Here is a 12,161-nt window from a genome sequence, read left to right on the forward strand (position 1 = left end):
AGGAACTGAGACATCTCCCCTGGGCATATACAATTTATGAATGGTATGTCTGGATGTATGTTTGTTTAGAAAATGGGGTTTTTAAAAATATTTTTAAACAGTAATTTAGATTTGTCGTGGATTGTTTTTCACTTTGTTGTGAGCCGCCCCGAGTCTGTGGAGAGGGGCGGCATACAAATCTAAATAAATAAATAAATAAATAAATAAATAAATAAATAAATAAATAAATAAATAAATAAATAAATAAATAAATAAATAAATAAATAAATAAATAAATAAATAAATAAATAAATAAATAAATAAATAAATAAATAAATAAATAAATAAATAAATAAATAAATAAATAAATAAATAAATAAATAAATAAATAAATAAATAAATAAATAAATAAATAAATGAATGGTGGGTTTCAAATTCAGTTACTACCAGTTCGCTATTGAGAGCATGCACACAGACATGTCTGGGCAGGTGGGAAGAGCCTGCCACTGCCATACTAGTTTGGTCAATCCAGTGAAAGCCAGTAGCAACCCACTACTGGTGCAAGAGATCTGATGTGCAATCAGAGTTCTTTACCATAAAGTTACGTTCATTCACATTTGCTTTTTTTTTTTTACAGTAGAACAAATAGGGCTCGGGTTGTTTTATAAAAAATAAAACAACCCGAGCACCCATATTCAATTAGAAGCTCTTTTTATCTCAGCATTGATTGTCCTTGTAGAAGGTAGAGTTGCCTCAAACCACGAGATGGGTGGAAAATAAATTTAATAATAATAAAAATAGAAAAATTGCAGAAAAGAATATTTTACCATCCTTCTAGTAGAGCCTCGTTTTAAGCTAAAAGAAATCACCAGTTGATAAAAGGTGTAGAGTAAAAAAAGAGTCCTAGAACAGGGATAGGTAAAGTTGGCTCTTCTATGACATGTTAACTTCAACTCCCAGAGTTCCTGAGCTAGCATGATTGGCTCAGGAATTCTGGGAGGTGAAGTCTACAAGTCACAGAAGAGCCAACTTTGCCTAGCCCTGTCCTAGAAGAACTGGTTCCACTGAACTTGCAGTTTAGAATATTATTTGAAATCTCCCCCCCCAAAAAAAATCAATGTCCAAAAGTTGATCTTCATCTTAAATGGTATGGATGAATGCTTGGCCCAAGCTCATTTTAGATCTAGCTCATTCTTTCTTTCCAAGCTTTTTAAGCACAATTTATGTATTTTAAAAACATATTCTGTGCCATTGTCACATTGTAAATATTGAAGTGTCAAGCAGGCTTCTAATGTAACCTTCCTTCAGAGTTAATGTGTACAAGAGAGTACAAAGTCACTTTGGTATTCAATTTAAAAGTATGCTTTTTAGGCAAATATTTAATATGAAGAATAGTGTTGGCACAGGGCTTGGATCAGTAGTGTAGTGTTATAATTCAGACTATTCAAGTCACATATCCTCAAAACACAGGATAATATGTGTGCATGGCAAAAGGGGGAAGAAACCTCCTCAGATATAATATCCTCTTCCACTAATCCATATGTATCATTACAACTTCGTATATCTTCTTAGCAGGGGTGGGCTGCTGGGGATTCGCAGGGGTTCAGGAGAACCTCTAGCTAAGATTCTGTGCAGTTCGGACAACCCATAAATGGGGTTGACACTGGCTGACACTGCCCACCCCGCCCTCCATCTATCTGTCTGTCTGTCAGTTTGTCTGCCATACATCTTTTATTCAATATTTTGTTTCTGGCCTTAACACTGTAATAAAATTTGATCTGAATTTAATCCCAGCGACCAGTTAGGTCCCACAGAGTTGGCCTTCTCCGGGTCCCATTGACTAAACAATGTTGTTTGGCGGGACCTAGGGGAAGAGCCTTCTCTGTGGCGGCCCCGACCCTCTGGAACCAACTGCCCCCAGATATCAGAGTTGCCCCCACCCTCATAAGCTCCTTAAAACCCACCTCTGTCATCAGGCATGGGGTAATTGAGATATTCCCTTCCCCCTAGGCTTATAAAATTTATGCATGGTATGTCTGTCTGTATGTATGATTGGTTTCTTAAATTGGAGTTTTTTACATTACTTTTAATATTAGATTTGTTCATGTTGTCTTTTTACTGTTGTTAGCTGCCCTAAGTCTAATAAATAAATAAATAAATAATCTGATCTGTGTAACAAAACCATTTTTGCTCCCACTCCTACCTAAGCCGTCTTTACCTAGGTAATGGTGGTCTTCCTGCTGAATGGGTGGACAGTCTCCAAATTAAGGTCTGAGTCACAATGACTAAGGTCAAGATTGGTAGACTTTGATTACCTCTCCGTTGTTTCTTGGACCAGGGCTCCTTGGATTCCTATAGTGAAATACTTCGATTATCTCCTCTGCCTGAGTATAAATTCTCAGCCAGGACCATCTCTTAGCATTTTAAGCCTAGGTTCAGGAGAACCTCTAGCTAAGATTCTGTGGAGTTCGGACAACCCACAAATGGGGTTGACACAGGCTGACACTGCCCACCCCGCCCTTCCTATGTGGCCCGTTTTGGATGCAGGTAAGTTCAGAGCATGCATGGAGGCTTGGGGAAGGTGAAAAATGGGCCTATTTGAAGTTCAGGAAGGCCAGAAATGGGCATGTTTATGTCTTTCAGAAAGCCTGTGGAGCATGGGGAGGTCATTTTCACTCTACCAGAGGCACAAGAAAAGTCTCTAATACCCAGGAGGGCAAAAATGCCTCCCCATTGTGGTGCAGGAGGCTAGGCCACTCCCACACAGCAACTAGGCAGAGAACCCCTTGCTAAAAATTTTGAAGCTTACCCCTGCTTCTTTGCTGATGCTAAACTTCATGGGGAAGAAACTTACAGGACTGCCTACAACCTTATACATCCCTACGACCAATAAGGGCCCACAGAATTCTCCATGTCCCCAACTGCAAAACAATGTTGGTTGGCAGGACCACGGGGGAGAGCCTTCTCTATGGTAGCTCTGACTCTTTGGAACCAACTGCCCCTGGGGATTTGCACTATCCCTGCCTTGCCGGCCTTTCAGAAAGCCATTAAGACCTGGCGGGCCTGGGACCATGAATGAATGACTGAATGACTGAATGTGTGAGTGTTATTAATAGGGTTTATTGAACTGTTTTTATATTTTATGCTGATATTATAATCTTTCATATTGTTTTTTTATATGTTGTTAGCCACCCAGAGTCCACTGGAGTTGGGCAGCATACAAATCTTGTAAACTATTAAACATGCTGACCTTTATGGTCCATCTTCAGTAGTAGATTGAGGGGAGAAATATCAAATACTAGGGACTGAAAGTAAATGCTGTCAGCGACTTGATATTTCTTAAAGTACTGTATTGCCTTGGACTCTAAAGTCAGTATCATAAATCTGTCAGGCAAAAATACTGTTGTAAATAAAGTATGAGCTCAGATGAAATAAAATTCTTATTGGTAATTTATAGAGCAGGACAATGTTTGATACCACAATTTAGCAAGGGCTCGGATTTGGGGGGAACCTTCACAAGAAAGACTTAATATGAACTGCTTACATTTTAGGTCAAAAGCCAAGGCTTGCAATATTGGAAGGTTGACCCTGTCCAAAACTGCATTGCTCAGGGCCATAAATATTGGAAGTTGTCAACCTTAGCCAAATACAATTTTCATCAATCAGTCCAACTTTCCAGCACAATGTTGTTCTATAGAGTAGTTATACCAGGTGTTTCTCACATATGAGTGTGTGGCTGGTGTTTTACGTTTGTGTGTGTGTGTGTGTGTGTGTGTGTGTGTCTATCTGTCTGTCTGTCTGTTCCAAAAGTGTTTTTTCAAGAGGCAGCTGGAATTTTCTTTTGAAGATATTTTGTTTCTCATCAAAGAAGCTGAAGAAGAACCATGATCTGTATGATTAAGAAACTCCATAGACATCTGTCTGTCTATCTGTCTGTCTGTCAGTTTGTCTGCCGTACATCTTTTATTCAATATTTTGTTTCGGCCCTTAACACTGTAAGAAAATTTGATCTGAATTTAATCTGATCTGTGTAACAAAACCATTTTTGCTCCCACTCCTATCCTAAGCCATCTTTACCTGGGTAATGGTGGTCTTCCTGCTGTTTGGGTGGCAATCTCCAAATTAAAGTCTGAGTCACAATGACTAAGGTCAAGATTGGTAGACTTTGATTACCTCTCCGTTGTTTCTTGGACCAAGGCTCTTTGGATTCCTATAGTGAAATACTTTGATGATATTCTTTGCCGGGAGCATCTCTTAGCATTTTAAGCCTAGTGTTAAAGGCAAAGTCAGCTATGGGAAAAGCCACTATCTGCCCTTTTCCTGTGCAATTATCATTATGCCTACTTCTAAGATAACTTATCATTGTGACTTTGAGATCAATAACCAAAATTCCCTTGGTGGCCATGCCATGAAAAAAGTACATAAATATTATTGTTTTATTTATTAACAATGGATTTACTATAAACAGCACTGAAATCAATTCACAGCACCAAACTGCTTTCCACCCCCAAATATTCAGAATCCTAGGGTTTTTTGTCTCAACGTTTTCCTTTCAACTTTTCTTTTTCTTTTATTTTCTCTTGAAGAGCCTTAATCTCTTTTCTTTTCCAACACATACAATAAACTGTGATAATAACACATCCCTTATCTCTGCTTTTCATTATCTTTATCTTTAATAATTTTGAAAGATGATTAACAATCAGCAGAATGTTATATGCTATGTTGGAAAGCAGTAACTTCATGGGAAATCATGCAAAGAGAGATGCTTTTATCTTAAGGAATAAAATTCCTTTGTGAAGCTGCTGTAATGTTATCATTAGGAAGCCATAGGTTGATACCAAGCAATTAAGAATGTGAGAACGCAAGCAGATCAAACCAAAAGCTTTTCTGTTCTAGCATTCCATTCTCAAATTGGCTAGCCATATATCTCATGTCATCCAAAGCTCAAGTGCAGGACATAAGTTAAGTAGCACTTCTGAATCACTTTCTCCAAAATTACTATTGGCAGGCAGACATTACCTAGCATTGTGTGACAAGTGAGAACCTGTCTTTGCTTCGTTCCTGCCTACCTAGTAGTTCAGAAGCACTCAAATGCAAGGTGTTATGTTTGCAAGTTGTTAGAATAAATGTGATCGCTGATTGGAGCAGGGCGACCAATAAGAAGCCTGCTAGTGCAACCAATGGGAAGCCTGGGCGTGTCCAATAAGGAGCCTCCGGGCTCAATCAATAGGAAGCTCCAGCGCGAAGTCTTGAAACATTGTCACCAATCCCTGTGCTAGTAACAATGTATATAAGGTGCAGTTTTGGCCGCTTGTTTTCTAAGTCGCTACCTGCCTGTGAGCTGGTCACTTTAGATGTTCCTGATTATTAAATAAAGAGCTGTTACCCTCTTCATCGGCCTCCAGCCTCTGATTTAACACAAGTAGTTAAATAGATACCACTACAGTGGGGAGGAAATAACATTCCACAATATCATGCTGGCCTCGTGACCATGGAAATATCTTTGGATAGCACTGCTTCATGGCCCCAAAATGGAGATGAGTGCCACCCCCTGGGCAGCAGGCAGGACAGGGTGGAACGCAGTTCCACCAGCGGAAATGAAGCTGCATGTAGAAGCTCCAGCTGACCGGTGGCAGTCACTTCCTGGATTACCAGTCTCAGTTCAGCTCTCTTTTTTCCCCTCCTCTTTTTCCCCTTGCGAAGCCCTTACTCCGCCCGCAACTGAGATGAAAAGGCATTGTGCGGCAATAATAACCTTGTGACTCTCCCTCAGCTTTCTGATATTTTTAAATCTCCCCCTCCCTCCTCCTCCTCTTCCTTGGAAAGCGGCAGAGAGACCAGCACCGGCATACAAATCTAATAAATTGAATTGAATTGAATTTTCCTCCCTCATCTTTTCTCAACAGCTAATCAGCACCTGTTTGCCTAGCTACCCAGCCTGAGGCGGGGGGTGGGGGGTGACCCAGGAAATAGAGGGTGGGAAACGCGAAGCAAATTGTCACCCCAGCAAGTGACACTGGTGAAGTTGTAAGTCGAGGACTTAACAGTTCACTTGAACGATGATGATCATTCAAGCCACTTCCACCTAGTCACCCCCTGGTGGGGGTGGTGGGGGTGGCTGTGCTAATTGTACAGGTACCTGATGTGATTTTAGATAGCTTCAACTGCTGCTTTCTATCTGTTAGGAAGCTTTTGATCCACTTACAAGTGTGTTCGGGTACTCCTAGCTGACTTAGTTTAGTTAGAAGAATGTCTGGTGTGATGGTATTGAAGGCTGAAGTCTGCGAAGAGGACCCTTGCATAGGTCTTTGGAGATTCAAGATGTTGTAGGTTATAGTGCAGAGCCATATTAATGACATCATCTGTCAATATGTTTGCTCAGTATGCAAATTGCAGGGGGTCTAACCAGTGGTGAGTTCCTACTGGTGTATTAGGCGACTCCGTTCTGGTACCAGCTGCCAGATTGCACAATTTGCATGCGACTACTCTGGTGTCATCTTTGCTGGTTCATTGGGTGATGCCATCTTTTTTCTGAATTTTGGGGCCCTTTTTGCATGCGCAGAAGCAAAATATGAGGAAGAAGCTGAAGAAGTAAGTCTCTATTGACAGCAGAATTGAAAGATTATAATTATTTATTTATTCCTTCAGGTCTATGGAGATGATCAGTCATCAAGCTTATGATTGTCCCAAGGGTGTTTTTCAGGAGGCAACTGGACTTTCTTGTTTTTTCTTTGAAGACATTTCACTTCTCAGCCCCACCATCCAGTGATAGCTGAAGAAGATTCTTGAATGAGAAGCAAAATGTATTCAAAGTAAAGATTAGATTTAGATTAGATTTATTGGATTTATATGCCGCCCCTCTCCGCAGACTTGGGGCGGCTCACAACAATGGTAAAAAAAAAGTACATAGTAACAAATCTAATATTTAGCAATCTAAATTACAGTTTTAGGTTAAAAAGTCCAAAAAAAGAAACCCCGATATATAAAAAACAATCAAATCATACACAAAAACTACATGGGCAAGGGGGGGATGTTTCAATTCGCCCATGCCTGACGGCAGATGTGGGTTTTAAGGAGTTTATAAAAGGCAAGGAGGGTGGGGGCAATCCTAATCTTGGTGGCAGCTGGTTCCAGAGGGTCAGAGCCACCACAGAGAAGGCTCTTCCCCTGGGTCCCGCCAGATGACATTGTTTAGTCGACGGGACCCGGAGATGGCCAACTCTGTGGGACCTAACAGGTCACTGGGATTCGTGTGGCAGAAGGCGGTCTCGAAGGTATTCTGGTCCGATGCAAGAAAGTCCAGTTGCCTCCTGAAAAAAACACCTGATATTCCTCCCTCCCTCCCTCCCTTCCTTCGTTCCTTCTTTCCTTCCTTCCTTCCTTCTTTCCTTCTTTCCTTCCTTCCTTCTTTCCTTCCTTCCTTCTTTCCTTCCTTCCTTTATCCCTATATTCCTTGTCCCCAAAGATTGTTAAGGGTTATGTATCAGTTTTGTTTGTACTCATTTCAGAGACACTTAAAGTCTGTTTCTTCATACTGTCATTTTGACTATCATTTGCCTTATATTTACTCCAGAGGCTGTGGGGGAGGGGCACCACTTACTTTCACAATTCTTCTCCTTTTCAAGCAATCCTTACCTTTATTTTCCTCTTGCAGTTTGTTGCCCATCCCAACTGTCAGCAACAATTGCTCACCATGTGGTATGAGAACCTCTCAGGCTTACGCCAGCAGTCAGTGGCTGTGAAATTCTTGGCTGTCTTCGGAGTTTCCATAGGCCTTCCATTCCTCGCCATAGCATACTGGATAGCTCCCTGCAGTAAGGTACAGACTGGTTAAGGTGCATGTTTGCTTATCATTATTTATCTATATCCCTGGCTTGATGCAAATGACAAGATCACAATCGCAAATAAACATTGTTTTATTAGAAGGTGCAACAGGCTTTTAATGGGTGAGCACAGATTAGATACAAATTAAGCAACCACAAAATAGTTTTTAAAAGACAGGTAGATAGGTAGAAAGACAAAAATAGAAAAAATAAAATAAAAGGGGGTTTTCTATTGCTAGTTTTTTATTTATTTATTGGGCATCATTTGTGTAAGCAAATGTCTTTATAGGATTGAGAGGTATTACCTGGGAAATTTTAAATTAAGTTCAATTCAGTTCAGAGTTTTAAACAGGATTTGAAAATTGGGAATTTCTCATTTAATTTCTGGTTATTTTCAAAGGGAATACAGTAGAATTCGTAAAGGAACCAAATCTTACAGTCAAAGCTTATTCTGCCAAATAGCTTGAACAATTTTTGTGAAGAGAGAAGAGCCGATTGAAACAACTAGTATTCCAATAAAGCCACAGGCTCTAACTTTCTATTTCTGCCACTAGCGTATCAAAGCACATTAAAAAGTAAAGATGTCTCATAAAGTAGTTTTGTTTTAAATCTCTTTTTACATAAATAGTAATTTTTTCTAATCTTGTATGGTCAGAATGCACATTGCAAATCTGAGTTATAGCATTGTGGAGGCCTTTGAACTTGGGAGATATGTGTTACATCTTTTGTAGTCCTATTTGTCTAATTCTATCCTGGATTTCTAATTCATTCTAATGCAGTACTCAGCCCTATTATAAATGTACCATGACTGACAACTTAATGTTATCTATTTTGGTGTGTATCTGTATGTGTCTTTGAGTTGTTGTTGATTCCATGTGACCGCTGGACTAGCAATTTTCCTTCCATTTTCTTGGCAAGCCTTCAGAAGTGGTTTGACATTCCTAGGACTTAGAGAGAGTTGCTGGACCAAGGTCACCCAGATGACTTCAGCTTCTTCAGCCTGTGGTGGCAATTCATATTTTCTAGCCTGATACCATAATCACTTTACCAAATTGGTGCACACACTCTTCTCTTTTTATCTCATTACTAGGCTATAAAAATCTCCCTATGAGCACTACATTTCCATAGGCAAGTACCTCCTTGGCTTTCAGGAGAGAATACAGAATAATAGGGCAATAATTGGCCTGGGAAAATATCAGTCCTTATTCTAATGATCCTGGAGATTTCAGAGCCAAAGGGAACAGGGTACAATTTACGCTTGCATGCCAAGATCTGAGACAAGCGAAATTCGATTTCAGCTGCTTCAAGATTCAATTTTTAAAAAATATTTTTCCATAGGTTATTTTGGAGAAAGAAAAAAAATATCTATAACAGCTTTATTTGGGTGTAGAATTGGATTAAATTAACCAGGATAGCAAACTCTTTAGAGGGACCTATTTTTCCATAGGTAACCTATTTTTCCATAGGTTATTTTGGAGAAAGAAAAAAAATATCTATAACACCCTTTACTTGGGTGTAGAATTGGATTAAATTAACCAGGATAGCAAACTCTTTAGAGGGACTTAGCATTACCCAATTTCAACAGGTTACTTTCAATGGCTTGACTGTATTTTTAAAGCAATATTCCTGGTGCATCTCTTTTAAGAAGAGGTAGCAAGGATGTGATCTGGGTGGTATAGCAACTTCCATATTATCTGCTAAAGAGACTGCATCAGGGGTGTCAAATTCACAGCTGGCAAGCAGAATGCATCACACAGTAGCCAGGCCTACCTCCAGTTTAGCAAGGGGGGGGGGTCACTATATGTCATGTGACAATAACTGTGAGTTTGACACCCCTGGCCTAGATTATCTGAAATGAATTCATAATTATCTTAATTGGTTTACATTAATGTGTAATGGTTTAAAAATGAAAAAAATTAACTGGCAACATTAAGAGGTAAGAGGAAATTCAAAATAAACTTAGAAAGTATTACTTCACAAAAAGAGTAATGAAAACTTGGAACCTATTTGCAGCTGAGGTAATTAATCAGTAGCGGAGTTTAAATATGCTTAGGATAAACACATATCCATCATCAGCTTGCTGATAGTATTGGTTAGAGGCAGGCTGGCAGAAATGTAGAGAGATAGGCATAGCACAAAGAAAGAAGCTGGCAGGAAAATGGGATTTACATAGCCTTGTTAAAAGCAGTAGATTGTTTGTTTGTTTGTTTGTTTGTTTGTTTGTTTGTTTGTTTGTTTGTTTGTTTGTTTGTTTGTTTGTTTGTTTGTTTGTTTGTTTGTTTGTTTGTTTGTTTGGTTATTTATTTATTTATTTATTTATTTATTTATTTATTTATTTATTTATTTATTTATTTATTTATTTATTTATTTATTTATTTATTTATTTATTTATTTATTTATTTATTTATTTATTTATTTATTTATTTATTTATTTATTTATTTAAAATTTTGTTTAGTTTTGTGCTTGTTAGTCTGGCAACATCTCTTGGATTGTCCAGAGATTCATCCTGGAGTACTAAATCATGCAGATTTTAAATAACAGATTTTAGCCCAGAACTTGCAAAATGCTTAGAAAGGCTGCAAAATTCTTTGAAAGTCACAGAATTGCTTTCCTTACTTTGAAGCCCGAATCTGCTTCAAAGGAGTGATTTGACCAAAGCTTCATCAAATCGTAGCACTCCTTCAAAGCTGGGGCTAGTTAAGGGAAGCTGTAATAACTTTTGAACACATTAAAAAAACCATCCTCACAGACAGCATCAGGCTTTTGAACTGACACCGAGTGACATTTAACTCTTTTTAAAGTTGCTCCTAAGCAGCTGATATTTCTGAAAATAACTACTGTAAAACAGTTAGTTTCTCTCATTGTCTTTATTTTGGATAGGGGAAATTCCACCACCAGAAAATCACATCTTTTTTAGCATTCATTAAGACTTTTTCTTCTCTAACTTCTAAAACCTAATCGGAAGGGCAGAATACTGAGTCTATCAGTAAATAACCTACACACAATATCATACAAAATTTTAATATTAACCTGGCTTTAATCCAAGCTGTGCAAAAGCTCTTCTTGCTTGGCTTAGTTCTGGCTTTGGATACTGATCATCTTTCTTTTAAAAGGTCATAACTTTGCCAAATGTCCCTACTGTTATATAAACTAAGCCCAACATAATTTCCTATGTTTTTCTTGATGCTGAAGCATTTTCCATTAGAATACAGGTGTCAAACTTGCTGTGTCACATTGCCATCACATGATGCTTTGCAATAGTTTCCCATTCACAGAACTGGGGTGAGCATGGCCTATGCATGGTGCACCCAGCCCTTCACTAGAAGGAGAGTTTCCTTCACTTTCTGCCACACTCAGTTCACTACCATTCTTTCCAACTGCCGGATAAGATCTGGATTTCTTCTTTACTATTACTTTTTAAGGATTGTGAAGGCTCAACAGTTAAATATATTGGGCTTGTCAGCTGGTAAGCTGGCACCCCATGTTTAACCCAAGGGCTGCATGACAGAGTGAGCTCCCATTACTTGGCCCAGCTCCTGCCCATGTAGCAGGCAATGCCAGTGTATGAATAGGTTTCATTTTGATGGGAGGGTAACAGAGTTCTGTGTGTCTTGGCTTTTAGTCATGTTGGTCACATGGCCATGGAAGTGTCTTCAGGCAATGTGGTTCCCTCAGCTAAGAAACATAGATGAGCATGCCCCCCTAGAATTAGACATGACTCGACAGGGAAAATCTTTAGTGTTACCTTTATTACTTTTTACAATTGCTTCATGCATTATATTTAAGAGAGCATTATTTATATTTATTTATTTATTTGTTTGTTTGTTTGTTTGTTTGTTTGTATGCTGCCCCTCTCAATAGACTTGGGGCAGCTAACAACGGTAATAAACAGCATGTAACAAATCTAATGTTTTAAATAATTAAAAAACCCTTATTGAAACCAGACATACACACAAACATATCATGCGTACATTTTATAGGCCTAAGGGGAAAAGGGTAGTTCAGTTCCCCCAAGCCTGATGACAGAGGTGGGTTTTAAGGAGCTTACGAAAGGCAAGGAGGGTGGGGGAAATTCTGATCTTTGGGGGGAGCTGGTTCCAGAGGGTCGGGGCTGCCACAGAAAAGGCTTTTCCCCTGGGTCCCGCCAGACGACTTACATAGGAAGGGATCAGTGATGGTTTATTTATTTAATTCTAGAATATATTTTCCCAACTTGGTCTACTTCAGTTTTGTTGCCTTCCTAGAATTTTACCTCTGTCATCAATTCCTCTGTCAACCATGCTAATCAAATACACAGATAGTGTGCATCTCCAACCCCCCTCACAGTTAAAACCTAGGATCTTGGAAATAACAACCTT

The 12,161-nt window shown here is 39.0% G+C and overlaps 1 protein-coding gene across 1 annotated transcript in view; it reads left to right on the top strand.

Annotated features, from left to right (window-relative positions):
* TRPC7 (transient receptor potential cation channel subfamily C member 7) overlaps nucleotides 1–12,161 on the top strand; it is a 156,780-nt gene that overhangs the window by 75,641 nt on the left and 68,978 nt on the right. Inside the window, exon 4 of the mRNA XM_070735860.1 lies at nucleotides 7,634–7,798. Coding sequence (XP_070591961.1) covers nucleotides 7,634–7,798 — 165 coding nt within the window. The remainder of the gene's footprint in view (nucleotides 1–7,633; nucleotides 7,799–12,161) is intronic.

The sequence above is a fragment of the Erythrolamprus reginae genome, chromosome 2 (genome assembly GCF_031021105.1).
Source record: "Erythrolamprus reginae isolate rEryReg1 chromosome 2, rEryReg1.hap1, whole genome shotgun sequence".
Taxonomy (NCBI): Eukaryota; Metazoa; Chordata; class Lepidosauria; order Squamata; family Dipsadidae; genus Erythrolamprus; species Erythrolamprus reginae.